Here is a 25,385-nt window from a genome sequence, read left to right as displayed (position 1 = left end):
TTGATAAATAACAGTTACTTTTGTCCACTTTCACGCAGTCAGACTCGATTACATGAAATATCAGACAATCAACAAATTATAAAGAAAAATTGGTTCCTGGCAGCGGTGGGATTCGAACCCACGCCCCCGAAGAGACTGGAGCCTTAATCCAGCGCCTTAGACCGCTCGGCCACGCTACCACACACACGTGCTCTCCCAGCAGGGATCATATTTAAATGATGCCAGGACGGTTCAGATAATATTTCAGCTTCTGAGATGCTAATCCAGATTGGGATAACATCCTGAATACAAAAAGCAGTTTTCAGATTATGATTTTGATATTTAAGTGAAGAACTTATCCAAAGCAACATGGCTCTATATAAAAAAGTACATACCTTGTTTTGTATGGCTAACAGCAATGCAATAACTAGCATAATCACTGTGGAGGAGTTTTCTCTCACTGTTGTTTGCCAAATTGTTTTAATTCAGCCATATCTGAGAGTTTTTCTGAGTATGATTGGCCTGTTTAAGGTAATGTCTCAGACTGATTTAAGTCCAGACTTTGAGTAGGCCATTTCAAAACATTGACCCATCAAGTGGGTAATAATGTGCTGCTGTAATTTGATCATTGTCCTGCTATATAAAGTGTTTTTTGAGTAATTCTATATGTCACTGTAAGTGTTGTTTTTCAGTAAAATTATGAAGCACCGAGACTTACAACCACTGAAGCAGCAGTGTGCCACATCGACCACTAGATGGCGGTAAAGTGGCATTAAACTGCCAAATCCCACTCCAGTCCCAAAGAGTTTAATAATAATAATAATAATAATAATAATAATAATAGTGCTTGAGTGGAGCTTGGAGCAAAAATGTAGCTTAGTGCCATCATAACTTTAATGTATAAAGGTCATAAAAGATATGATTGTTGTTACTACTTCTGTTATTTTTTATCTTTTTGCTGTACAGTATCTTTGAGTGCCTTGAAAAGCATTTTACAAATAAAATGAAATGTAATTATGATAAAATTATAGATTTATGGGTTTTTTTGTATTTATATTTTTCTATCTTTAAAATTATGCTAATTCAAGCAATAGGTTTTGCCCCACAGAGCAGAAACTATTTCCACCATTTTTATTTGGATGATCTGGGAGAACCTGGTTGACCTTTGATTAGCAACCCTTAAGCTATTTATTATTATCTTTAAAATAGTGATGACAAAGCAGATTGCTGCACAAACATGCACTAACTTTATACAAAAAGGTGTTTGACACCATTTCTGTTTTTTAAAGATTTTTAAGAACATGGACAAGGAGCCACTGAACTCCACTGGAGGCAAGGGTGCCTGACTTATACTTATCACTTCAACATGTCCTATCTGGATATTTCTGTGTATACTTGAAGAACTCCCAAATTAATTATCTTTGGTTAAAACATCAAATTGGCATTGATTGAACAACATTGCTTTTGTGCCTCAGCATGGGGTGTAAAAACATATTTTAGTCATTATGACATTGGATGATCACCTATCTCTTGAAATATCTAAATAAAGACTTTGTGTAGGGGTTTCTGTGAATCTCAGAGCACTAGCAGCAGATCTCCACAGCAGGCAGATGGCCTTGTCTCCAAACCCCGCCTACAGTCTTTTGTCCTCAGGGAATCTGTCTCAGAAACACCTTTTTTTCCCAATCGTCAGTAGAGGGCGCAGTGAAGCCCATTTGAAAGTGAGGCCTAGTGTTTATTGCAACAAGCCTTTTCTATTATTGCATGCTGCAGCAGGAGAGGCCAGATAGTTTCTGCTCAGATGTTCTTGTCTCTGTCAGTAAGCACAGCGGCGCAGGGGAGGAGGATAAAATGCAATAAAGACCCCTGACCACCTCCACCCACACGTATACTGTTATACCTGTAACTACAGACACACTCAGCTGGATGAGGAAGGGTGGAAACAGGGGGGAGGATGAGTGAAAGAATCAGCAGTGCAGTTTGGAGAGGTCCAGAGCAGAGTGGATGAAGATGGGAATGAGCTCAGAATTGCCTAGACTGGGTGTCTACAAGCCTACAGTGTGCTTCCTAAGAATATATCTGCCCTCAGGACTGAAACCTTAAATCAACTCTGGTCAATTATGTTTAATTTGCTGTGTCTTGCAAAACTATTCATACATTTGGTCATGTTGCACTCAAACTTCAGTGTGTTTTTCTAGGATTTTATGTAGCAGAGCCACTGTGTTTTATTTTCACAAATAAAAAACGCAAAAAGTGTTTAAAATCCAGTGGAACCAAATTGCTCCGAGACGTCGCTCAAAGTCCAACCGCGTGTGATTTACTATCAGTGTAAATATACACGCTTCATGAAGACTTCAGAGGTTTGCTTTGCTTTGTTTCTCCAGAGCAGTACATCACGGTTTGGTACAGTTTGGTAAGTTATTTTATCTATTTTGTGTACAATCTCCTTCAGTTGTAGATCCATAGGACAACGGTACAGTTAGGGAGGAGTTACCGGCGTCACACAACACAGTCCATTGATTGGGGGACAGAAAAATGTCATAAGAACGAGACATACACACCGGCATGATGCAACGTTAGGCCTTTAGGTTTAACCCTGCATCCCAGTGAGAGTCCAACTGGTGGAGGACATTTGATTCTCAGCAGATTGCTTTTGTTGACTGTGCAAAGTTTCATGTTTGCATCATCTTGTGAGCAACTATTGCCATATTTTACGCCAATCACTCAGACTATTATAAGTAAAGAGATGCAAATTAGCTTGTCCCTTTTTAATTACGCTACTTGGCAACCATAATTTATTAGAGGGGGATCAAAGGGTGATTGGTAAATCGGGTTATAATGACCCAACAGGAACCCCTGTAAGGCCAAAATATGCAAATATTCCTCCAAATTCTGTCATTGTAAAGCCGAGCAGGAAGCTAATCTGTGAAGCTAATGAGCATTAGTCTGTGTCCTGAATTCTTGTTCCAAGAGCTCTCTTCATTTCAGGATTTCGTGACAACAGGAAGAGTTTTTTTCTGTTCAGTCTGATGGATGGATGGATGGATGGATGGATGGATGGATGGATGGATGGATGGATGGATGGATGGTGGGTGGGTGGATGGAGGAATGAGTTGCGTAAAAATGTGGAGAGGAATGCAAAGGAAAACAGACGTTTTCCTCATGAGGAGCAGACTAACAGACAGGCGAGAAGAAGGAAGGAGACAGGTGGAGAGCTAAGGAGGTGGTGGAAAAGAGAGGATGGGCGGAACACCGAGCTACAAGAGAGGATGAAGAGGAGGAGGAAGAGTGGTGGATGAAAGGAGGGAGCTAAGAGGGTGGTGAGAGGGAGATATATAACAGTTGTTCATTAGTGAAGATATGTTAGGGACCGGAGAGACGGTGGACTAATGAGAAGGGAGACGAGGAGGAGAGGAGAGAAGGTGCAAAGGGTGAAAATGAGACTGAAGAGGGAGGAAGAGGAGCAGGGGAGGGGAGAGGTGGGGTAAGAGGTGGGTGGAGGAGAAGGAGTGGTGAGGTGGTGGAAGTGAGCGAGGCGAAACTGGTTGGGGGAGGGGAAGGGAAGAATTTGCACGTACGCACACCACACAAACACACACTGTTGAAACAGCAAGGAAAGAGGAAGAGGAGAACGTAGAAGAGTGAGATGATGAGAGCAGGAAAGACACAAGAAGAGGGGGAAGATTTGGAGAAGGAGGAGGGTAGGGACATGAAAAGAGGTGAGGTTATGAACGGGAAGGAACAGATGAAAAAGAAGGAGGATGAGAGGAATTAGGGCATAGAGGAGAGGAGGAAGAGAGAAAGTTACAGAAGCAGAAAGACCGACAAAACTGGAAGGTGAATCAATCAAATGAAGGAGGAAGCAGGAGCACTGAGGAGGAGGAAGAGCAGGGAGGGATGGAAAACAAGAAAGCTCATGGAGGAGATGGTGATGAGCTGGGATGAGGAAGAGGAGGAGGAAGAGGAGCTGAAGGAGTCTGTAACAGTCTGCTGCATGTCAACAAGTAACCCTTGTGAGGGTCACAGCAGGTTGTTGCAACAGCTGTCCATAAAAACACTCTATATTCTGCTCTCTCTCTCACACACGCACACACATCTACCTGTGCGAGTACAGGTGCACACACAGATGCAACGAAATGTCTGCAGACACGAGGCCGGGACTCGTCTTAAGCTTTTGACATTTTAAATGAAAAGAATAATAAAATGGAGCAGTCTGAGTCTGTGCAACTGAGTCACAGCAAGTTCAAGCACAAAGTCACGCATGCTTCTGGGGACACTGTCTCTCTCTCTCTCTATCTCTCTCTCTGTCTCTCTCACTTGTACACACACACACACACGCACATACACACTCACTCACAGCAGTATGGAGCCATGAACGTGCCAAGTGTGGAAATAAAGATGGCGGTGCGCTAAGGAACAGTATCTAACAAAGAAACCTTAAGCTATAAATTAAACTGAATTGAACTGAACCCATTGCTAAAAGAGTCTGTAAAATCATACAAATGTACAGCGCTCTGCAAAAGTATTCACACCTCACTAACATTTTGTCGCATTACAACCCCAACCTTCATTATATTTTACTGAATTTTATGTGAAAGAACTCAAAAATAGTTACTACTCCTCTTTGTAAAACAATTCAGCCCTGGTCAGATTGGATGGAAAGAGTCTGTGAACATAAATTTTCAAGTCTTACCACAGATTCTCAATTTGATTTAGATCTGGACTTTGACTAGGCCATTCTACTAGATGAATATCCCTTGACACAAAGCTCTGGATGTATCTTTTTGGTTGTTTTCTTACTGGAATGTGAACCTTCACCCGAGGTTTGAGTCTTCTTCAGCCTGTTCTTCCAGGATTGTGCCATATTTAGTTCCACACATCTTCCCATCAACTCTAAAAAGCTTCTCTGTCCCGCCTGCATCTTCAAAACTCTAGCTTTACATAAAGTTTTGTGTCGACTTCTGTTACCTAGTTTCTGTTTCCTAGTATTAGGTTAAATTGACATATTTTTGCAGTACCTACTGTCAGGTTTACTTTCAGTTGTCATCCTAAATAAGTAAGTATTCAAGTCCTTGACTGACTTGAATAGAAGATGGAAAATGCATAAAGCGAGAATACTGCTCACAAACACTTGTTTTATTTCTAAAAAATGAGGAAACCAATTTAATTTCTAAGGTGAATCTTTCATTTTCTGATTTCGGTGTAGAGTCATCCAGGAGGGTGTCATCGTGAGCAGGCTATACATTTCTAAACAAAGATAGTTGCCCTATGTCAGCTCATGCAAAAAAAAATAAAAAAAAATTACATTTATACATAATCCAAGTTGTGATTTGTGATTTTGCATTTCTATTTTTTACTGTTTAATGTACATACATCAAGTACAAACTAAGTACTATAATATGCTAACAGTTCAATATCCAGACATGAGAGATTGTAAAATGTCCTGGATGTCACCATCTGTTGTTGGCAAGCACTACTCTTCCACATTTGCTTTTGCCACACCTTGTTAAATCTTTTAGAAATCTCTGCTCTTTGGTCCTACTCTGCATCCATACACCATCATTTTCACCTCCTCTGAGATTTGGATTTGTAGTTCAGGTATGATTTTAGCTGTTGAGATGCTAATCAGATGCTCACAGGTGTAAGACCACCTTGCTGCCATTGTGACGCATCATAACAACTGTCCAAAAGTTTAAAAAGTAAGAAAAAGAATCCCTCCAGGTCCACATAATCAAAAACCACAGAGAATAGTTGTAAAACATGTGTTGCCTCAACTAAAAACAACAAAAAAAGGACTGAAGTCTACAAATCAGAACATAACAGAGACACTCCAACATGGGGCGTCCATTAGGAATGCAATTCTAGCACTAAAACGAGCCATAAATCCAATTTCAACTGATTTTCCTTTATTATTTTAAATACTGGCACTTCCTGGCCTCCATACAGTTGTACCCAGCACTCTCACCCTTTCTTCCAACAAGCATACACCAGTGCAAGTCTGGACAGCCTGCCTCTGCACAGAGATGCACAGCTGACGAATCACTCCGCCTGCACACTGGCAAGTAGACCCTAAATTATGGGAATCTGATGGATGGCAGATAGGACTTTAATTTAACTATTGCTCTGCTAAACTATACTCATATGAGATGTCGCGTTGTTATGTGCTGACTATATAAAAGGACTAGAGGGAAGTGGATTGCTGCTTGTTTAAAAACATATTCCTTTCAGTAAGGTTTTTTTTTTTAAATAGATGAGTGAAACACTGTGCGCCCTTATATTTGTGATATAATTTACAGTTGAGAGAAATCTCAATTTAATAGTTTCAGAGGACTATTTTCAGTCAATCCCAACGGTTAACTGGGAGAGGCGGAGCGGATGTCCACCTCACTTTTATGCGGGTGTTGTCCGTCCCACGCTCACTCACGGCTGCTTCCATCTATCCCTGCACTTCTCCGCGCTCATCAATTAGGCACAAATTAAGCCGCTGTGGATGCTTTAACTGCCGCCCTTTCGCAACTTTGAAGAGGATTGGTTTCCGCGGACGGGGGGCCCGGACAAGTTTTGTGTTTTGGAGTGCCGGAGGGGGGTGGTGGGGGAAGCGGAGAAGAAGCGAAACGCAGGTAAGAGTGTGTGACTGTAACCTCCACTTCCAACTACCCGACGTTACAAATGTAACGCGGGGGGGCTACGAGCCGGCCCCGCCAGCGAGCTAGGCGGCTAACGCTAGCATCCCGACGAGCAAAGTGGGGAGGACTTCCAACTGCACTTTGTGAGGAGGGAGGGCAGTTTGTGTCGCCTAATTTTTAACATATATATACATATATATATATACATATATATATTTTATCGTTCGGTTTGTGGTAATTACTCCGACCGTTGAAACTGTTTCTATTCTGAGCGTTAGGTTCTGAAACAGTTAGGGGGGGAAAAATAGAGCTTAAAAAAGTGGAAGTTGTAAGTTGTAGGAGAGAGCAACCTTCGCATGGGGGGGGGGGGGGGGGGGGGGGGAAACAAAAGGACCTTAAAGTCTTAACACACACACTGATGATGAATGAAAGTCTGCTGAAGTGTTTATTTAAATATTGGACGCTACATATACATACATTTATATGCGTAGTATGGAAATGGTTTAAAATATTAGAGACTTGGCTTGAAATTATTTTAAAAAATAAAACTGTCCATAGCCATGATGTGAACTTTGCCACATGTAATCTGCAGTAGGACTTGAAGAACAATGAGCGCTTTATTAATCGGCCTTATTTGTAAGAATCTGAAGTTATGAATAACGCAAATAAAACATAATTTGCGCTCAAAAGTACTATTTTTTAGCATGTTTTGGTGTGTTTAGTTGCAATTCCTGTCTGGATATATTAAGATGCCGATTTAAAAGTTATTAAAGCATAATCTAATGTATGTATTTGTTTAGATTTATGTATTTTTGTCATTTTTAATAATAAATGGAGATTATATGGTTTAGTTTTAGGTGTTTTGGCTTGTTTATATTGATCGAGGCTACCCATATTCCAGGCTACTGCGTTGAAAAGTCCATGAAAGTAAAGTGAACCAGAGCGATATTAATACTTGTTTTGCCCCCTTAATGGGTGTCAAAAATCTTTATTGTAGCAGCAGTAGTTTATTTATGAGTGTTGATGTGAGCGATTTCTGTCCGGTGAAGTTGGATGGGGCAGCTGCTGTTGTCTTTAGGAGGGAGAGGGGGGCTGAGGGAGCAGCGACAGACAAAAGACCTCCAGAGAGCCTCTTGCATTGTCTGCCTGTAGCTGCTGGTTGGTGTGATCGTAATCTCTCTGATTGGAAAGCTCATCCGGCTGCAGATGTAGAAACTGGCCAAATTAAACGTGTTGAAGGAGAGATGTGGGGTTAATCTAGGGAGTCTATGCGTCCTCTTGCTTTGTTCCGGTTGGGAAACTGAGGATGATGAAGTATCTGATGGGAGGATGAGGGCTGGGAAAGTTCAGGCGTTTAAGAGGCGACTGTATATGATGATTGTTATAATCTGATATTATTAGTGAGAAGCCAGGCGGACTGTGTGGATCTGCGTCTTCTGAATAAAAAGCTCTGATTTAAAGCTGCTAATGCTCTGATTAAAGAGGCTGATGCAATATTCCCCCCACTCTCATCTCAGATGCTGTTGGTTTTATGTTTCTTTTGTGATAGATTTTACCGACTTGCTTGGCTTTTGGTGAGTTTAAAATGTTGTAAAAATGTTTAATTTTAGAATATTTGGTATAGAATGATGAAATGCAGAGATTTAACAACCATAAGATATTTAAGTACTTCAAAACTTTTTAAATTGAACTTGGATTACCTTGTGATGGACTGGCAACTATTAACCAGTGGAAATGGGATCCAGCTCCTTGTGACCCTGCTAGGACAAACATGTATAAACAATGGATAGAAAGATGTATAAACTGGAGTTAAACTCACTTCATTGGTGCATGCATATTAAGCCACGAAAAGGAAGTGGAAATCTAAAATATTTATGATAATCTCAGGGTTTTCCCCAGAAAACTAGCTAAACCTGGTGGTGGGGGCATTAGGGCAGTCACCCAGTGTTTTTAGTTAACAAATGTTTAAAGTTGACAGGAAATTTGAATACATCGTTAGGTAATTATGTGTTGTTGGAAGACATTATTAATAAAACCTTAACAAGAACTCTAAAGTCTTAAAAAATGCAAACATAAAAAATCCCAATTAAAATACATATAAATTTTTTGCACTTCAGCCGTTTCATCCTATTTTAAGTATCCAAAATGTTTTGATAATTTTTCAAGCACAGCTGGTTGAAAAATTTAACCATGTATAAATTTTACTGGTAAATTTAACCAGTAAACTGATATTAACAGGAATTACTAAGCTACTGCTCTTGAATTTGCAAAAAAACTAAATAACTTTATTTATTATTTTTTTGTTTCTTTTCTTATCATCTTGATCTAACCTGATTCAGTTGTTATAAATGTTTAATTACTGCTTTGACTGATCAAATTTAGGTAAATTTATCCATTTTCTGGCTTGTGTAGAACAACTACCATGCACCTTGAGTTAGGGTTCCTTGATGTATATCGACACCAGCATCATTATTGGTCAATGTTAGTCATTTTTTAACTTATCTGTATCGGTCCAAGTAAGTAAAACTGGGCCAATATTAACGACCAGTGTTGATCTCGGCCCAGATAGGGAGACGCCTCCGATGCAGCGCAGGATTATGGGATGTTTTAGCTGAAGCAGAGAAGAAATGTAGTTGCTGTGATTGAGTTTACGTGTCAACAGTAAACGCAATCACAGTTTACAGTTTACTAACATATATGAATAAATGTTATATTGGTAAATATCAGTTGTTGGCCATAACAGCAGTATGAATATTAGCTTTTGGTATATGTATTCATATCGGTGCACAAGTTCTCTGGTTTTTCCTATTTTGAAGAGTGACTGTATGTCAGTGAAACAGCTGTCCTGATCAAACTAAAAAATATTATTATAAATTAGATTACAGAAACTAAAATGTTTCTGTTGCATCTATTTTTTTAGGAACTGCTTGGAGTGCAGCATGGGGATTTTGCTGAGAATGAATTTTGGCTAAAGACCAAATGACGCCCAAGGGGGTTGTTGTGTTGTTTGGGTTTGCAACTCAATCTTAAAGGTTAATGCTCATCATCAGTGTGCATTTAGTTGAATACTAGAAGTCAGAGAAACAGTCGCATGAACTAATCCCATCATTTCTATTAAAAGGTCTAGGATGATTTGAGACACTTTAAGGAAACAGAGTTTTGTGTTCCCTAAGGTATTCTTTCAAAAACTAGGCAGTAACAATAATTCTGGTTAACACACAGTAGCTAAGTTGGGAGGTAAGGAATATTTGTAATGAGACTAGTCACTCTGACGATGCTTCCTTCAAAAATTACAATCTTAACCTTAACAGGAGTGTAAGGAGAAAATGTTTCACTTAAACATTTCCTCCTTAAGGTGAATGGCTGTTATCAGAAATGTTTCAAGTGAAGTTGTCTGGAAGACCAGAAAATGTTCCAGGAAAAGCTGCTCACGATTCTGCTAGAGAGGCTACCCTATGTAGTGGTGGCGCAGGTTTCCGTTGTGCAGCTCAAAATGACCTACATGCAAGAGTCATCACAAAACTAAACCTCACAGGTCCACAGCTGATTATTCTGACAGAGCTGCTAGATTTTGCTTTTTAAATGGGCGGTTTATATTAAGCGTTCTGGCACATTAATGCTCTGAGAGAAAAAATGAGTGCAGAATTTCATGATGTCCCTCCCTGTTGTTAATCACCAGAGAAGATCGATAACTTTTCATGCTTGCGTTTGCAGTCAGTAAAGTGGCGAATATTTGTTGAATCAACGGAAGAAAGAACGGATTTAATTAAATAAAAGCAAATTCTGGAAGTAATGTTTACAAACGCACATTCTAGCCTGCATTGGACAAGCTAAGGAGGCATAAAGCTGAAGGTTTTTAATAGCTGTTAGTGCGCAACCTAAACTTGGTAAAATTAGTGAAGGCCACAGAGATTTGTTAGAGAACATTAGTGAAAAAAACAGCATCATAAAGACAGCAGGGAGAAGTTTAAAGCAGTTAGGTCATAAAACAACATCCCAACCTTAATCCATCACCTGAAAATGGAAAGAGTCTAGCACAACTGCAGATGTAACAAAACATGGCCTCCCTTTATCAAAACGAAAAAGAATTTTCCTAAACACCATCTTACCTAACAGGCCAAGCAAGGAGAACGTTAATCAGAGACTCGGGTAAAGGGCCCATGGGCCCATGCTCCTGTCTCTGGAGGAGCTGCAGAGACAGAACCTGTCAGCAGGACAATAGTTAGTCAGATCAGTCAAACGCATAAAACACATTGAACTTTGAAATGTGGAAAAATGTAGCACCTGTTCTGTTTTATGAGAATGTTGTGATTTTCAAGGATTTCAAGTTCAAGAAGATGTCAACTCCTACATTTAACCCGACTTTGAGTCTTTGTTTTATTGCTGGGATAATCCCACCTAATCCATAAATGTCAGGGTTGGAGAACTGATCCACTCAGTGTGTGTGTGTGTTGCAGTCATGCCCTCAGTGATGGAGCGCTCTGGGGCTGGGGTCCTGTCCAGGAGCAGAGCCAAAACCGTCACTAACGGCAGCAGCCAGCCCCACTCTGAGGAGGAGAGCAGCGATGAAGAGCACGCTCATGGTAGACACTTGTTGAACGTTTCTTCTTCTTCTCTGCCGTTGATTTAATGCATGTTCCTGGCCCAGATGACGCCAGCTGTTCTGGTGGAGTTTGTCATACTGCTGCAGTGATACAAGGCGTCCCCTCCCCCAGCATCTTCCCACACTCATGTCACCCACTGCCCGAATGGATCTTTCCTTCTGTTTTTCTCCTGCCACTCACTCATTTGGTTTTAGTTTTTATATCAGACACATCTGTTTAATTTTGTAACATTTCCTAGATTTTGTACAGCCTGTTTCCTCTTCTTCAATCTATTTTACTCATGTGATGCATCTACTCCTCCGTTCCTATCTTCTGTCCCTGAGGAAAGCCTAATGTGTCTTCCCGAACCGTCTCTGTCCTCTGCTTGCTGTCCACTCTTCCGGTCTGCGCTGCTTCCTGTTAGCTGAGGCACAGCGCTAATTACTCAAAGCCAGCCTCTGCTGTTGCTCCGTCTTAGATGTTGCAGAAGAGTAGGGCTGGGCGATGAATATATTTGGTTTTTTCAGATTTTTAGAAAATCAGATTATTTTTTCCTTTTTTTTCATCAATGCAATCCTTGGATCTGTATTTCAGAGCGATGTCAGCACGCCCAAAGCCGACATTTTGTTTGACATGAGTTTTTTTACAGTTCCCATTTATTTGGGCTTTAAATTCAGGTCAACTCTACAACAAAGTATTAGGGCCAGGCTATGATTTTTTTTATAATTACAAAAATAAAGTCGTATTACAAGACAGCAATTGTATGACAATAAAGTCCAAATAATAAGAGAAAAAAGTTTAAATTTTACTAGAATGAATCTGTAATTTTAGGAGAGTTATGTATGAGAGCAAAAAGTTAAAAGGGGCAATACTTAGCATCTTGTGAAGTTATGCATTGGTATCTGTTTAACAGATAAACAAATATTTTATCTTTTAACACACAAGTATAAAATTATTAATTGAAACAATTGTGAAAACGACACTTGAACTGAGCCCATCAGATCCTGATAACTCTAGAGAAGCTTTTTTTCTTGTAATTTTAAGATGTTCTTCTGGTAAAATTGGATGTTATTCTGATAATATTACAACTTTATACTCATAATTAAAAAATTTTTGTAGCCTGACCCTGAATTTTCTTAAAAAAATAAAATAAAGCAAGAAAAAAAAACTCAATTAAATTTGATGTGGAATGAAAAAAATCACGTTTATTTTTAAGCCACATCGCTCGGCCCTACTTAGTAGCATGGATGAAAATGCGTTCATGACAACAGAAACTATAGATTATTTATTTTTATGTTTTATGCTTTATGTCCCAGTTTGAAAGTAGCTGAGCCTCATCATTGATTACTGTAAACTTCCTGTCCTTAAACCTCCTGTCGTCTCTCTAATACACAGACAGCATGATCAGAGTTGGAGGAGACTACCAGGCCCAGATCCCAGAGTTCAAACCAGGTAAGCCGGAGAGAGAAGGCTGTGGAAGGGATGGGGAAGGATTTTAATGTAACAATGATGGGATTTATTGTTTTCATCTGTTTCTGGACCATCAGGGGCCTCTATGGCCAAATCTGCCTCGTCTACATGAAAGACTGAAATATTTGGTTTTATTTACATTTTAAATAATAAAGAGAACACAAATGGCGATTAAATTAAGAGAAATGAAGTGATGGATTATATTGCAGAGAGGTTTTCATACAGTCTGGAAATCTCTTGGAAAAATATGGATTTTGGCAAAAGATGTTTCAGGTGTGGAAGTGCAGAGGAAGAGCATGCATGGAAAAATAATTACCGTAGTGCTTTAAAACAGAATCCTCCTTTCCACCATCTGAGACGTAGATCTGTGAAAATCCATCCCTCCATCCCTACGAGGAAAATTAAATTAATAAGAGAAAAACTGATCAGACTTTTTGCATCTGGATTAATTAATAAAAAAACCCGGTGTGATTTTGTAAATAATTTGGTGGATGTATAATGTGTCTGATAACCATTTGGCTCTGTCATTTACATTTTGAGGAGAAACAAACACTTCATAACAGTTCCTAAAATTGTTTTGTTTTCTGACATCACCTTCACCTATCAAAGAAAGAAATCAGATTCAACCATGAAGTTTTTTTTTTTAAAAGGTTGTTTATTGTTTCAAAAATTGTCTAATAAATAACCCCATCAAACATGAGTTCTAGCCTGAAGTGAAGAGTACAGGTTTGCTTTGAGTTTATGAGGAAAATGATGTTGAAGGAATAATTTGAAACGTATTAAGTTGTTTCTGTTCTGACATCAGACAGTCCAGCCCGCTACAATGAGAAGGACCAGAGGAGCATGCTGGTCTGGTGTCCCAACACTCAGCTCTCAGATAACATGTGTAAGCTCCTTCCATCTCCACAAAGTTGACAAAATAAACCTAAACTTCTAGTCCAAAGGTTTAACTTTAACTTTCTATGGAAGCGTTTTTTTCTTTCTGATTATTTGATTTAATTGCAGTGGATGAGTACATCCTAATGGCTAAAGAAAAACATGGATACAACATGGAGCAGGTATGATGTACACCAGAATGTTACTGATGATAAAACTCATCTGGTGACCTTTTTCCGTTCCTGATTTCTGGGCTCTCGGTTCCCATCAGGCTTTGGGGATGTTGTTATGGCACAAACACGACGTGGAGCGCTCGCTGGCCGACCTGGCCAACTTCACGCCGTTCCCAGACGAGTGGACGGTCGAGGACAAAGTTCTGTTTGAGCAGGCCTTCAGCTTCCACGGCAAGAGCTTCCACCGCATCCAGCAGATGGTGCGAAACGTCAACAAACACACAACAGAGGGTCCATAGATGCTGCAGAAGCATCGCCTGAAACTTTTCACCTTTTTGTCACATATCAAAAAACTTTGATGTATTTCGTTGGGATTTTATGTGAAGTAGAAGTAAAATGATTCACGATTTTCAATATTTTCCACAAAAAAAACCTTAGAGGCGGTATTATGTATTTTCCAGCCACAAAGTAGCTCAGTAAAGTAACTATGTTGCCTTCAATTGTTACAAAAATGCCATATGTATATCAAACATAACGTTAAAGAAATCTGACGCCTTGAAATTGGCCTGTGTCTCTTTAAGAAACTCCTCTTTCCGACACTCCGCCTTCAACACATAATCACAACAGTGCTCCTTCATAATGCCGTTTGGCTTGGCGTTAAACAGAGAAGTAGTTCATGTTATAAGCTTGAAACGTTTCTCAAAGCTCCGTTCTGTCCATCATATGAACATTAGAAAAGTGAAAAACGTTACGACAGACCATCTAAACTGACAGGCTGGAAAAAGAGAATATTCGTCAGTGAGGCAGCAAAGAGGCTCATGGTGACTCTGGAGGAGCTGCAGAGATCCACAGCTCATGTGTGAGAAGTGCAGAATCACCAACATTGATTCTGCACTCCACCAATCTGATGGTCATGGAAGAAAGCTATTATTGAAAGAAAGTCTTTGAAATGTTTAAAGTTTAACCCTAATCACAGTGGAGCAAAGATGAGCAACATGAACAAACCATACAACCGTGAAACAATTTTAGGTTATTTATAACTTCTATCACTTTGGAATGATGCACTACTTGTTGATGGACCAAATAATATATATTTAGGTAAGGGATGCATGAAATATTAGTGTCAACAACAATATCAGCTGATTTTAGTTTTTTTTATTGACATTTATTGTCCAGCAAATTGTGCAGGATGACAATTTGTCACAAAAAATATTCCAATAAACAATAATATTGTTGTTTTGATACCATTTTCTAGTAATATATTGACATTGGTGTCATAATGCAAGTTAATTTTGTGAAGAACACTTTAGACTGGAAGTGGAAGATATTTTAAATATCTATAAAACAATAAATACAATGGAAATAAAAACACAACCGAAATAAAATCGATTATGTAGTCTCTGTAAGCAAAATATTCATTATCAGAATGGAAATTATCAAGCTCATTTTAATTTATTATGCCATTAATTGATTTATTGCAAAGTATACATCGGTAAATATTGCCATAATAGCAGAATTAATGTCAGAAATTATCGGCACAAATTTTTATATTGGTGCATCCCTAATTTAGGTTTGTTGTTGTAGTGTGACAAAATCTGGAAAAAGTTTAAAGCGTAATGGAAACTTTTCTAAGCTGCTAACATTTGTTTGTTCTGTAGCTTCCAGACAAGCTGATCTCCAGCTTAGTGAAGTATTACTACAGCTGGAAGAAAACCAGAACCAGAACCTCCGTCATGGATCGACAGGCCCGCAGGCTCATCAGCAAGAGAGAGAAAGATGACAGGTAACAACGCTTCTGTTGATAAATGCAGGCGAAAGGAGAGAAGGACGATCCCAGACAAGATGTGGCATTTACAGAACTTCTTTGTTAAATAACACCGGATGTGTACGTCGTCCTGGGAAACAGTTCCCATGAATATAAATGAGGCAGACTCGTTATTTCTGCCCCTTTCAGCTGACATGTGGAGAGTGTAAGATGTCATTTGTAGATTTAATTAAGAGGCTGGATAGAGACGGAGCTTCAGTCCAAACCAATTCTTGTCTAATCTATTTCTGTTTGTCTTTTTTTTTTTTCCCATGCAGCAACGATGAGATTGAAGAAGGAGAGCCGGGTGAAGACAGCGACTTCGAGGTCGACGCAAAAAAAGAGGTGAGCGCCACAAATCTCAACTTTGAGTCGCTCACTTTCTACCTGATGCGGTGAAAAGCGACAAGATGGTGGCGCCTCCTCTCTGCTCTCAGGCCGTAAAGCAGAACAGCAGCGGCAGCAGCAACGCAGAGAAAGCCCCGCCCAGCCGGTCCGGCCCGGTGAAGAAGGAGAGCATCGGAGCTCAGTACAGACACCACCCGCTCAGAGCTCGCCGCAGACCACCCAAAGGCATGCACCTGGACCAGACCGACATCACGGCTCTGTCCACCTCCCACGATGCCGGGGTTCTGTCCGTACGTCAGCTGGACACACACCTGGTGTCGCTCAAGAGACAGGTGGGTTCACGGACAGCAGTAAGACATTGGTGTCCTGAGTGTGCTGCTGTATTTGAAATTTACAGCGAGGTATAAAGAGAAATATAAAAAATAAGGGTGCACCGATTTTCTTAATTTTGGGAGATTGGTGATCAGCTGATACATGCAAAGCCAATCTTATAACCTGATCTTATCTACTTCAGCAAAGGTCTAAAAATCAACTATTGTCCTTCTTTTTGACTGGTAGACCCACCAGGTCATGTCTGCACGTTTCCAGTTAACCAGTCACTCCACCATTACCAGCTCAGCGACTTTCTTGCTATATTTAGCAACATTTCAGACAAAATCAGCTTTTTAAAGATTGGCAATTGGTGTTGGGTTGAATTTTATGCGTTTTTTACTCCTGTCTAGAAATATTCTGCATTTCTGCTGTGCCGGCCATTTTACATTAGCAAGTAGCACTTATAACCTGAGCTTATCTTCTTCAGCAAAGGTCTAAAAGTCAACTATTGTCCTTCTGTTTGACATGTCTGGTTAATTTTATGTAAATTGGAGTCTCCATGGCCACTTTCACACAAGGCAAATCCGATCTGTATCTGACTTTTTTATGTTTAACGATATAAGATTGTATAAAAAAAAAATTAAAAACGGTTTTGTTGAGCAGGTAAAACTAAAAACTCATCTTTGCATTTTTAATTTAATGGATTGTGTGAACTGCCAGTAGTTTAAATCTGCCCGTTTTATTCCCTGGGCTAAAAGGTTTGGACAGCGCTGCCTTAAACCTGGTAATGCTGTGATTTTAAATAAACCAAACCTAATAGTCTTGTTTAATTTTTTCTCAGGTTCAGTCAATCAAACAGACCAACAGCAGCTTGAAACAGAGCCTGACTGAAGGTGTCGACGTTTTCAGACCAGCAGAGGTAAAACTCCATCTGTCTCCTAAGCGTTTTCTCCTTCACTTTCTCCGTTAATTCGTCTGCTTCCAAGGTTTATTTTCCATCATGTAGGACGGATTAGTTTTGATCTGTTTGCTTCCTGCCGCCTCGCTCAGTGACTCTAGAAAGTCTCCTCCCTTCTTCTTCTCCTCAGCCTGCCCCGAAGATGAACTCTCGTTGGACCACAGAGGAGCAGCTGCTGGCCGTGCAGGGTGAGTAAGAGCCAGAGCGTCATCTTCCTCTCCCACAGAGTCTGCTGTCTGTCCTCGCAGCCAGACAACACATTCATATTCTCCACACAAGAGCCGTCTGTGCTGCTGCGGCTCACGGCTTCTCTCAGGTTTGGAGTTAGCCAGTCAGAAGTTTACATACCCCAGTAGTGGGGATGAATCTCGTATCAGTATTTCACATTTAATGATTTATGATTGGGATGATGAGTGAAAAAACAACTTTGCTGATATCTGCGTGCACTGATTTGTTTTATTGGGGATTTTCTCACATTTTTACAGGATTCAAATTATACTCATTTATAAACACATTTCCACTATCACGATATATGCTTTTCACATCGGTCGTTACCAATAATTATTGATCAGATTTTTGTTTTAATTATCCAAAATACTGTCAAATTGGTGACGTAACCTATTATTATTCACAGTTTTCACTTTGTGCCGTTTATCTTTAAGTAGTTATGAAGCACGGAGGTGAAACATGAAACTCCTGCGGTTTGTATGCATAAGTGAACGCTAAGCAAACCATGACCGCTCCAAAAGCAGGAAGTGGACTATAGAGTAGTGCATTCTGGGTAAATACAACCAAAACAAACACTCTAGTCTCGCATTAGCGGGAGAAATGGCTCGTGGTCTTTTGCTAAAAACAAAAGAGAAATCCTACAATCACTAAACTAATGCCACTTCATTTTTGTTGTCATTTAGTGAAGAAGGAAGTTGCGCTCATGTCTTCCTCAGAGGTTTTTGTGTCATTTCCTTCAGTGTTTCTTGGTGCAGCGCCCCCACAGGCGGCAGAGGGAACAGGTTTTTCAATTAATTTGGTTGTTTGATTGAACAGTGAAAGTGAACCGCACCAGCTGAAAATATAACAAATGTTGCAACTGTGGTACCAAATCGAACCAAATTTATCAGACTATGGGGAGTGAGAACATCCTTTGATTACTCCACTGTTCACTCTTCTCCGTCTTACTTTGCATATGGCCACATTTAAGCCTGTCTTAATGAACATTTTCTGTTTATTGACAACATAGTAGATAGACAGTAAACTTCTGACATGTTAACAGAGGAAACTCATGAAGCCTTCAGGTTCTGCATAAAGGTCAACAGGTGAGGCTCATACCCTCCCAGCAGCTGCAGACTAGCTGCCCTCCATTTCCCAACCACAGGAACGTCTGAAGCAGCTGTGCTCACATCGAGGTTAACTGTAGATCGAAACGAAGCTCCTCCTTCATCAGTTAACCTGACGTCTCCTTTTCAGCCATCCGTCGCTACGGTAAAGACTTCACAGCCATCGCCGAGGTGATCGGCACCAAGACGCCTCCTCAGGTGAGCTCGTTCTTCGTCAGCTACCGGCGACGCTTCAACCTGGACGAGGTGCTGAGGGAGTGGGCCGCCGAGCAGGTGGCCACCAGCCGGGACCAGAAAGACGCCCGCAGGAGCAGCGAGGAGCTGGCGGCCGACGGAGGAGGCGGCGAGGAAGAGGAGGTGAGGCTGTGGACTTTATCACAGCTGGTCAGGATGAACGGGCAAGCTCTGGTAAAACAGAACATCTGTTTGGTTATGAAAGACTTCACTAATGGAAAACATTTCTACTTTTAGTCAGATGATTTCTAATCACCAGTTTGAGCAAGTTTAAATCTCTATGAACTATAAAAACAGCAACACTTGATTTCCACTTAATGGATAAACTGAAAATTGAACTGTGGTGATAAAAGTTTTACAGTAAAATGAAATGATTTCTTTAAAACAGCCCAGAATTTAAGAATGGTTTGTATATAAATATCTATAGATACAATAAAATCCTGCAGGTTTACTATGGATTGATCGGTTTTCTTTTTGAACGACGTGCAACATGCCTCAAGATGTTTCGTTTTAAGCTGGATGTTTTATCTCAGGGGGAAGCTGATCAGAGTTGATGAGAAGGTTGGATGCAATTCAAAACAAAACGAAATCTGTTGGAGGCTGCAACAGACTTGGACATATACTAGCATATGAAGCCAACAGTCGGGCACAATTGATATGCACCCCCTCACTGCCAGTTCAATGCGTCAACTATAAACTATGAGGGGCCGTTTAGGACAAAATTTACGTTTTGTCTCTCACACACTACCAAAAAGTCTCGCATACTCCAAAAAAGTAGCCACGCACACTCCAAAAAATTACGTTTTGTCCCTCACACACTACCAAAAACTCTCGCATACTCCAAAAAAATAGCCTCGCATACTCAAAAAAATTACGTTTTGTCTCTCACACACTACCAAAAACTCTCGCATACTCAAAAAAATTACATTTTGTCTCTCACACACTACCAAAAACTCACGCATACTCAAAAAAATAGCCACGCACACTCAAAAATTACTCACGCACATTCAAAAAATACTCAAATTGCGTATACACACACTACTAAAATGTCACACACACACACACAAACGTTAACTTTCTCGCTCACATACACTACTACCAGCGCGCTCACATACACTGTACTAACAGCTCGCACATTCACAAACGTTAACTTTCTCGCTCACATACACTACTACCAGCTCGCGCACATACACACAAACGTTAACATTCTCGCTCACATACACTGCTAACAGCTCGCACACACAGACGTTTATCTCTCACATACACAAGACTAAAGTTGAACACACACACACAGTACTAAGACTCGTTTTATGTATGTGTGAGAGCGAGACTCTTTTTGAATGTGTGAGAGCGAGACTCTTTTTGAATGTGTGAGAGCGAGACTCTTTTTGAATGTGTGAGAGCGAGACTCTTTTTGAATGTGTGAGAGTTGTCACGGAAGAGGCGGGGCATAATTTTTGGATCAAACTGCGCATGCGTAGATCCTAAACTATAAGTTTCGATTGTTGACTCACTGTATGTTCTATTACTTAGTATATTTGTGCTTTTAAATATATATAGAACGTTTAACTTTCTTGTAGATTAAATGTGCTATAGAAATAAATGAATCTGATTGATTAAAAATAGCAAAATTGCTGTAGTACAATCTGTCCACTGGGTGCCAGATTGTAGCACTGCGGGCAGTCGTTGAATCGTTTAATGCGCCTGTCAAAGTGCTGGTTGCCTCCGGAGAAGATAGAATGGTGTTTAAAATGGCAGCTGCCTGACCAATTCTCTCTCGTTTCGAATTAGAGTTAGCCATGTTCGGTATAGCAAACTCTTTCTTCTTCGGCACTAGTTGGCGCCGGTTAATAATTCCTGTAATACTGGCACCCAGTGGACAGATTGTACTACAGCAATTTTGCTATTTTTAATCAATCAATCAGATTCATTTATTTCTATAGCACATTTAATCTACAAGAAAGTTAAACGTTCTATATATATTTAAAAGCACAAATATACTAAGTAATAGAACATACAGTGAGTCAACAATCGAAACTTATAGTTTAGGATCTACGCATGCGCAGTTTGATCCAAAAATTATGCCCCACCTCTTCCGTGACAACTCTCACACATTCAAAAAGAGTCTCGCTCTCACACATTCAAAAAGAGTCTCGCTCTCACACATTCAAAAAGAGTCTCGCTCTCACACATTCAAAAAGAGTCTCGCTCTCACACATACATAAAACGAGTCTTAGTACTGTGTGTGTGTTCAACTTTAGTCTTGTGTATGTGAGAGATAAACGTCTGTGTGTGTGCGAGCTGTTAGCAGTGTATGTGAGCGAGAAAGTTAACGTTTGTGAATGTGCGAGCTGTTAGTACAGTGTATGTGAGCGAGCTGGTAGTAGTGTATGTGAGCGAGAAAGTTAACGTTTGTGTGTGTGTGTGACATTTTAGTAGTGTGTGTATACGCAATTTGAGTATTTTTTGAATGTGCGTGAGTAATTTTTGAGTGTGCGTGGCTATTTTTTTGAGTATGCGTGAGTTTTTGGTAGTGTGTGAGAGACAAAATGTAATTTTTTTGAGTATGCGAGACTTTTTGGTAGTGTGTGAGAGACAAAACGTAATTTTTTGGAGTGTGCGTGGCTACTTTTTTGGAGTATGCGAGACTTTTTGGTAGTGTGTGAGAGACAAAACGTAAATTTTGTCCTAAACGGCCCCTCATAATAAACCTAGCTTAATCCGTTTTTACCGTCACAAACAAATGAAGCTCAGCCTGGTGGCCCACCAGGCTTATAAAACACTGAGGTAAACCTTGAGAGCTAATGTGAGCTTCTCCTCTTCCTCTGGCATCATCATCAATAGTTAGAGCAGAGGAAACCCACTCCACTCTGTCCAAATCAAACATTAGTAAAGCTGAGTAACGCTGCTAATCAGTGTTCGTTAGTCCATCTCCTGACTCGCCACCAGGGGGCGTGTGTCAGCGTGAGATAAGAACCTTGCCTGTGTGAAGAAAAGCCATCATTATAAACCTCCAGGAAATTCAACTGCAGTATTCACTGGTCAACCAAAGAGGGCAGCACAGAGACGGTTTTAGGCAGAATATTGCAGCATGAAACAAATTTACATGAAAATGTCACAATTTGCACAGAAAAATAAAGACAGAACCCTAAATAACCTGTTTGGACCTGAGTGTTAGTTTAACTTTTGGGGATTAGGAAACTTTTGTAAAAATCTTTACTCAGAGAAACAGAAAACAAACAGTTTGTGTTTCTCTCGTGGATGAAAGGTAAAAATTTCAGAGATGAAGCTTTTCCACCTGAACCACCTTCTTCTTCTTCTCTCTTCTTCAGGTGAAGATGGAGGACTCCCCTGCAGACCCCTGCAGCTCCTCCTCTCCTCCCTCTGTCACCCCCTCCTCTCTCTCCCAACCCCCACCTCTGCTGCGCCCGGCCCCGCCCTCCGCCCCCCCGAGCCTCCTCCGCCAGCCGCCGCCTCTCCAGACGCGGCCGCTCCAGAACCGAGCGCCGCACAATCACCCCCCTCCTCCGCTCATCCGGCCCGCCATCACCTCCTCCTCTTCCTCCTCCAGTCTCAGGGGTTCTCCGCCCAGCTCCTCGTCCGCTGGATGCCAGATGCCTCCGTCGCTGGTCGGCCTCAAAGTGGAGCAGCCCAACTCGCACTGATACTAGCTTCTTCGTCACATGATGGCGCTCAGGTGAACAGCTACCTCCAAACCGCGGCTACACCGACCGACAGGTAGAAACACGAAATTCACCAAACCGGAAGAGAAACACGAACATCTGGAAAACAGGAGGAGTCTCCCACATCTGAGCCAAATCTGCGTTTTAAGACGGGTCATGTGAAGAAATCACTTTTATTTCTGAGCTTTACTTTAAATTTTTAGACCCTTAGAGCTGCAGTGTGTAACTTTTATTAAAAAAAAATGTTTTTTACATATTTATTGAAACTGTCACCATGTTGTGACAGTTTGAGGCAGATAATCTGTGAAAAAAATCGATCTCCTCCCGGTGCTACTATTGCAGTCTGAAATGCAACGCTCCCAACCAAAAATAACCAATCAGAGTCAGGAGGCGGGTCTTAGCGCTGTCAGTCAACATCCTGAACTCACTGCTAAACGTTCTAATCACAGAAAAAACAGGAAAACCGACACAGGTGGCCATGTTAACTTGCCTTAGCTTTCATGACAGGCTATGCCAACTTCTGCGTAGCAGAGAGCAAGGGGAGAAAGTGAGGGTAGGATAAGTAGTGCCAAACATAAGGTGATTGACAGCGCTAAGACCCGCCTCCTGGCTCTAATTGGTTGTTTCTAGTTAGCACTGGGAGAAGATTAGGGTTTTTGGGAGGCTTTTTTCCCCACAGATTATCTGTCCTACTATACTGATATGACATAACGATAGTTTCAACAAATAGGTAAAATATATTCTATAAAAGTTACATATTGCAGCTTTAAAGACGAGGAGAAAACGGTACAGAAGCGTAGAGAAGCTGAGTCTGTTGTTGTGGATTTAGGTAGTTGAATCTGTTGCTTCCAGTTTAAGTTAAAAAGACATAAGAGCTGCAGCTCTTCAGTATAACTGGAGCCATATTTAAGGTTGAGTCCTAGATAGACTGTTAGTGACTGTAAGTAGCGTAGATTGTGCATACTGATGATGACTGAGCACAAAGGAGGCAATGAGACGACGAGAACTTTAATCTGCTTACCTCTGGCACCTCAGAGTCCCAATTAATCCATTAAAGTCACATTTTCCATCATTGGTTTGATTATCACTTACCAGATTACATAAAAGTATCACTTTGAGGACAAAATAAAAACTAAAAATCATATTTGGCTGGTTGGAACCAGAAAAGGTTTGATCTGCTACTCTTCAGTGTGGAGGTTGCTACCGTCGGAAGACGAGTCAGTGAGGCGTTTAAAATGAAGAGACAGACACTAGACTTCAACACAGTGAGGGTTCGTTCAGGCGGGAAGAGAGAGCGAGACGTCCAGCGGAGAACATGAAGGCAGAGGAGAGTGAAGAAAAGTTTCTAAAGGAAGGTTTTGAAGCTGCACTTTTATAAACAATGGTTTTTTCACATGTTGTTTAAAACTGTCACTTTTAACAACATGATAGAATATTGTCACCTTGCTAAAATAATGACCCAACTCTTTTTTTCTTTTACAAAAATTTGTTGGCAAAAAATGACTTTGGTAATTATTTTAGGAAGGTGACACATGAGACAGATGATCTTAAAAGAAATAATTGAGCTCCCTGTGGTTCTACTGCCATCTGTAGGAAGACGCCATGCCCAGTCAAAAACAACCAATCAGAGCCAGAAGGGTCTTAGTGCTGTCAATCATACGTATGTATATGCTGCTCAAACCCTCCACCTTTCTATATTACATCTAGTTCTAAATGCTAAAGCTAGTTAGCATGGCTACCAAATCCAAAATTACTTTTATCGATTTAAACAGCAGTAGCAGCCCATATACGAGGTTGATTGACAGCGCTAAGACCCTCCTCCTGGTTCTGATTGGTGGTTTCTGACCTGGAGAGGTGGATTTGTGCAGATTACAATGGAGGAGCTCCAATCTTTTTTTTCTTTAAGATGATCTGTCTCATATTTTACTGTAATGACGGTGACAGTTTTAACCAATATGTAAAAATCATATTGTTTCTAAAAGTTACTTACTGCAGCTTTACTCTTACAGAAATCTAATCACTAAGTTCTGATTGGTGCATCAGGATGACTTCCTGTCCGTTTGATCCAATCAGGAGAGAGAATGCGTCCTGCTGGAATCCCAAACACTTGATAACTTAAACCAGTCCATCATGAGGAAACGCTGCAGTTTTTGTTTGTTTACATCAATATCTTCTTTAATGCTTCTTCTCTTTCATTTGGACACGATTCCCAACTGGAAACAGAAACAGTCCCATCACTTGGTTTGGATTCAAACAAGGACTGCCTTTTCATTTGTTTTGGTTCTTGCTTGTTTGTACCTTATGTGAGAAGTTGTTTACACTGTGGAGAGAAAAAAACCCACATTTTCTGTTCATGTTAGAATAAAAACCAAAATGATCAAACAGTTTTAACTCCTGTCGTGTTTTAAAGAGGAGATTGATCCTGGATGCAAAGGAAGGCTAGACAGAACGGAGGTAGGTAGCATTCAAGAATAATTTTTGTCAATTTATTCAGATCTGGAAAATGTAATTAAATCCTGGACTGCATTCAAATATCCTTTTGTCACTTTTCCTAGCCTGTGCAAATCAAATCAAAGATTTAATCTTTTCTGTGAATCAGTGAAAATAAACTCAGCTGCTTGTTCTATGACGGTAACAACAAATTTGAAAATATGATTAAATATGTGCTGTTAGTATTACAAATTGTACATTTTTGAGTGACTTGACATAAAGAAGCGTACTACAATTGGGAATATTTTTCCAGAGCATTGTTTGTGTTTGATACCATTCAGTTACGCTAAATGTAATTCACAAGTTGGTTATCATTAGCTAACTTTCAATTACAAATGTGCTATAAACTTTCTCAATATTCCACTAATGTCTAAATATCAATTTAGCCGTAAGAAACCCAATTAAAATCACATGAATAAGTTTGTCAAAGAAATATCTAAAAAAAAAAAAAAGCCGTGTCACTGAACGACTGTACATTGTCTCATTTGCGCATCCGCTGAAGAAATACTTACGGA

At 40.3% G+C, this 25,385-nt stretch overlaps 1 protein-coding gene and 1 non-coding gene across 2 annotated transcripts; one reads left to right on the top strand and one right to left on the bottom strand.

The window, feature by feature from the left end:
- Window positions 1–97: 97 nt before the first annotated feature.
- On the bottom strand, window positions 98–179 carry trnal-aag (transfer RNA leucine (anticodon AAG)). The gene has a single exon. It is a non-coding gene; the product is annotated as a tRNA-Leu (tRNA).
- Window positions 180–6,445: 6,266 nt separating this feature from the next.
- Window positions 6,446–24,764, top strand: rcor2 (REST corepressor 2). Its single transcript, XM_032584169.1, has 13 exons — window positions 6,446–6,599; window positions 11,063–11,188; window positions 12,584–12,640; window positions 13,464–13,544; window positions 13,664–13,716; window positions 13,806–13,967; window positions 15,366–15,490; window positions 15,790–15,856; window positions 15,949–16,191; window positions 17,013–17,090; window positions 17,260–17,317; window positions 18,594–18,820; window positions 22,030–24,764. The coding sequence occupies exons 2-13, from the start codon at window positions 11,065–11,067 to the stop codon at window positions 22,360–22,362; spliced, it is 1,608 nt and encodes a 535-aa protein (XP_032440060.1). The 5' UTR covers window positions 6,446–6,599; window positions 11,063–11,064; the 3' UTR covers window positions 22,363–24,764.
- The last annotated feature ends 621 nt before the right edge of the window (window positions 24,765–25,385 follow it).

The sequence above is a fragment of the Xiphophorus hellerii genome, chromosome 14 (assembly GCF_003331165.1).
Source record: "Xiphophorus hellerii strain 12219 chromosome 14, Xiphophorus_hellerii-4.1, whole genome shotgun sequence".
Lineage (NCBI taxonomy): Eukaryota > Metazoa > Chordata > Actinopteri > Cyprinodontiformes > Poeciliidae > Xiphophorus > Xiphophorus hellerii.
Note: the sequence above shows the minus strand (reverse complement) of the source record. Positions and strands in the feature narration are given on the sequence as shown.

Excerpts from the sequence above, each read along its gene's own strand:
- rcor2 (XM_032584169.1), top strand. The coding sequence starts at position 11,065 with ATGCCCTCAGTGATGGAGCGCTCTGGGGCTGGGGTCCTGTCCAGGAGC. Across the intron at positions 12,641-13,463 it reads GATCCCAGAGTTCAAACCAG|ACAGTCCAGCCCGCTACAAT; the intron begins GTAAGCCGGAGA and ends TTCTGACATCAG. Across the intron at positions 15,857-15,948 it reads AGGTCGACGCAAAAAAAGAG|GCCGTAAAGCAGAACAGCAG; the intron begins GTGAGCGCCACA and ends CTCTGCTCTCAG.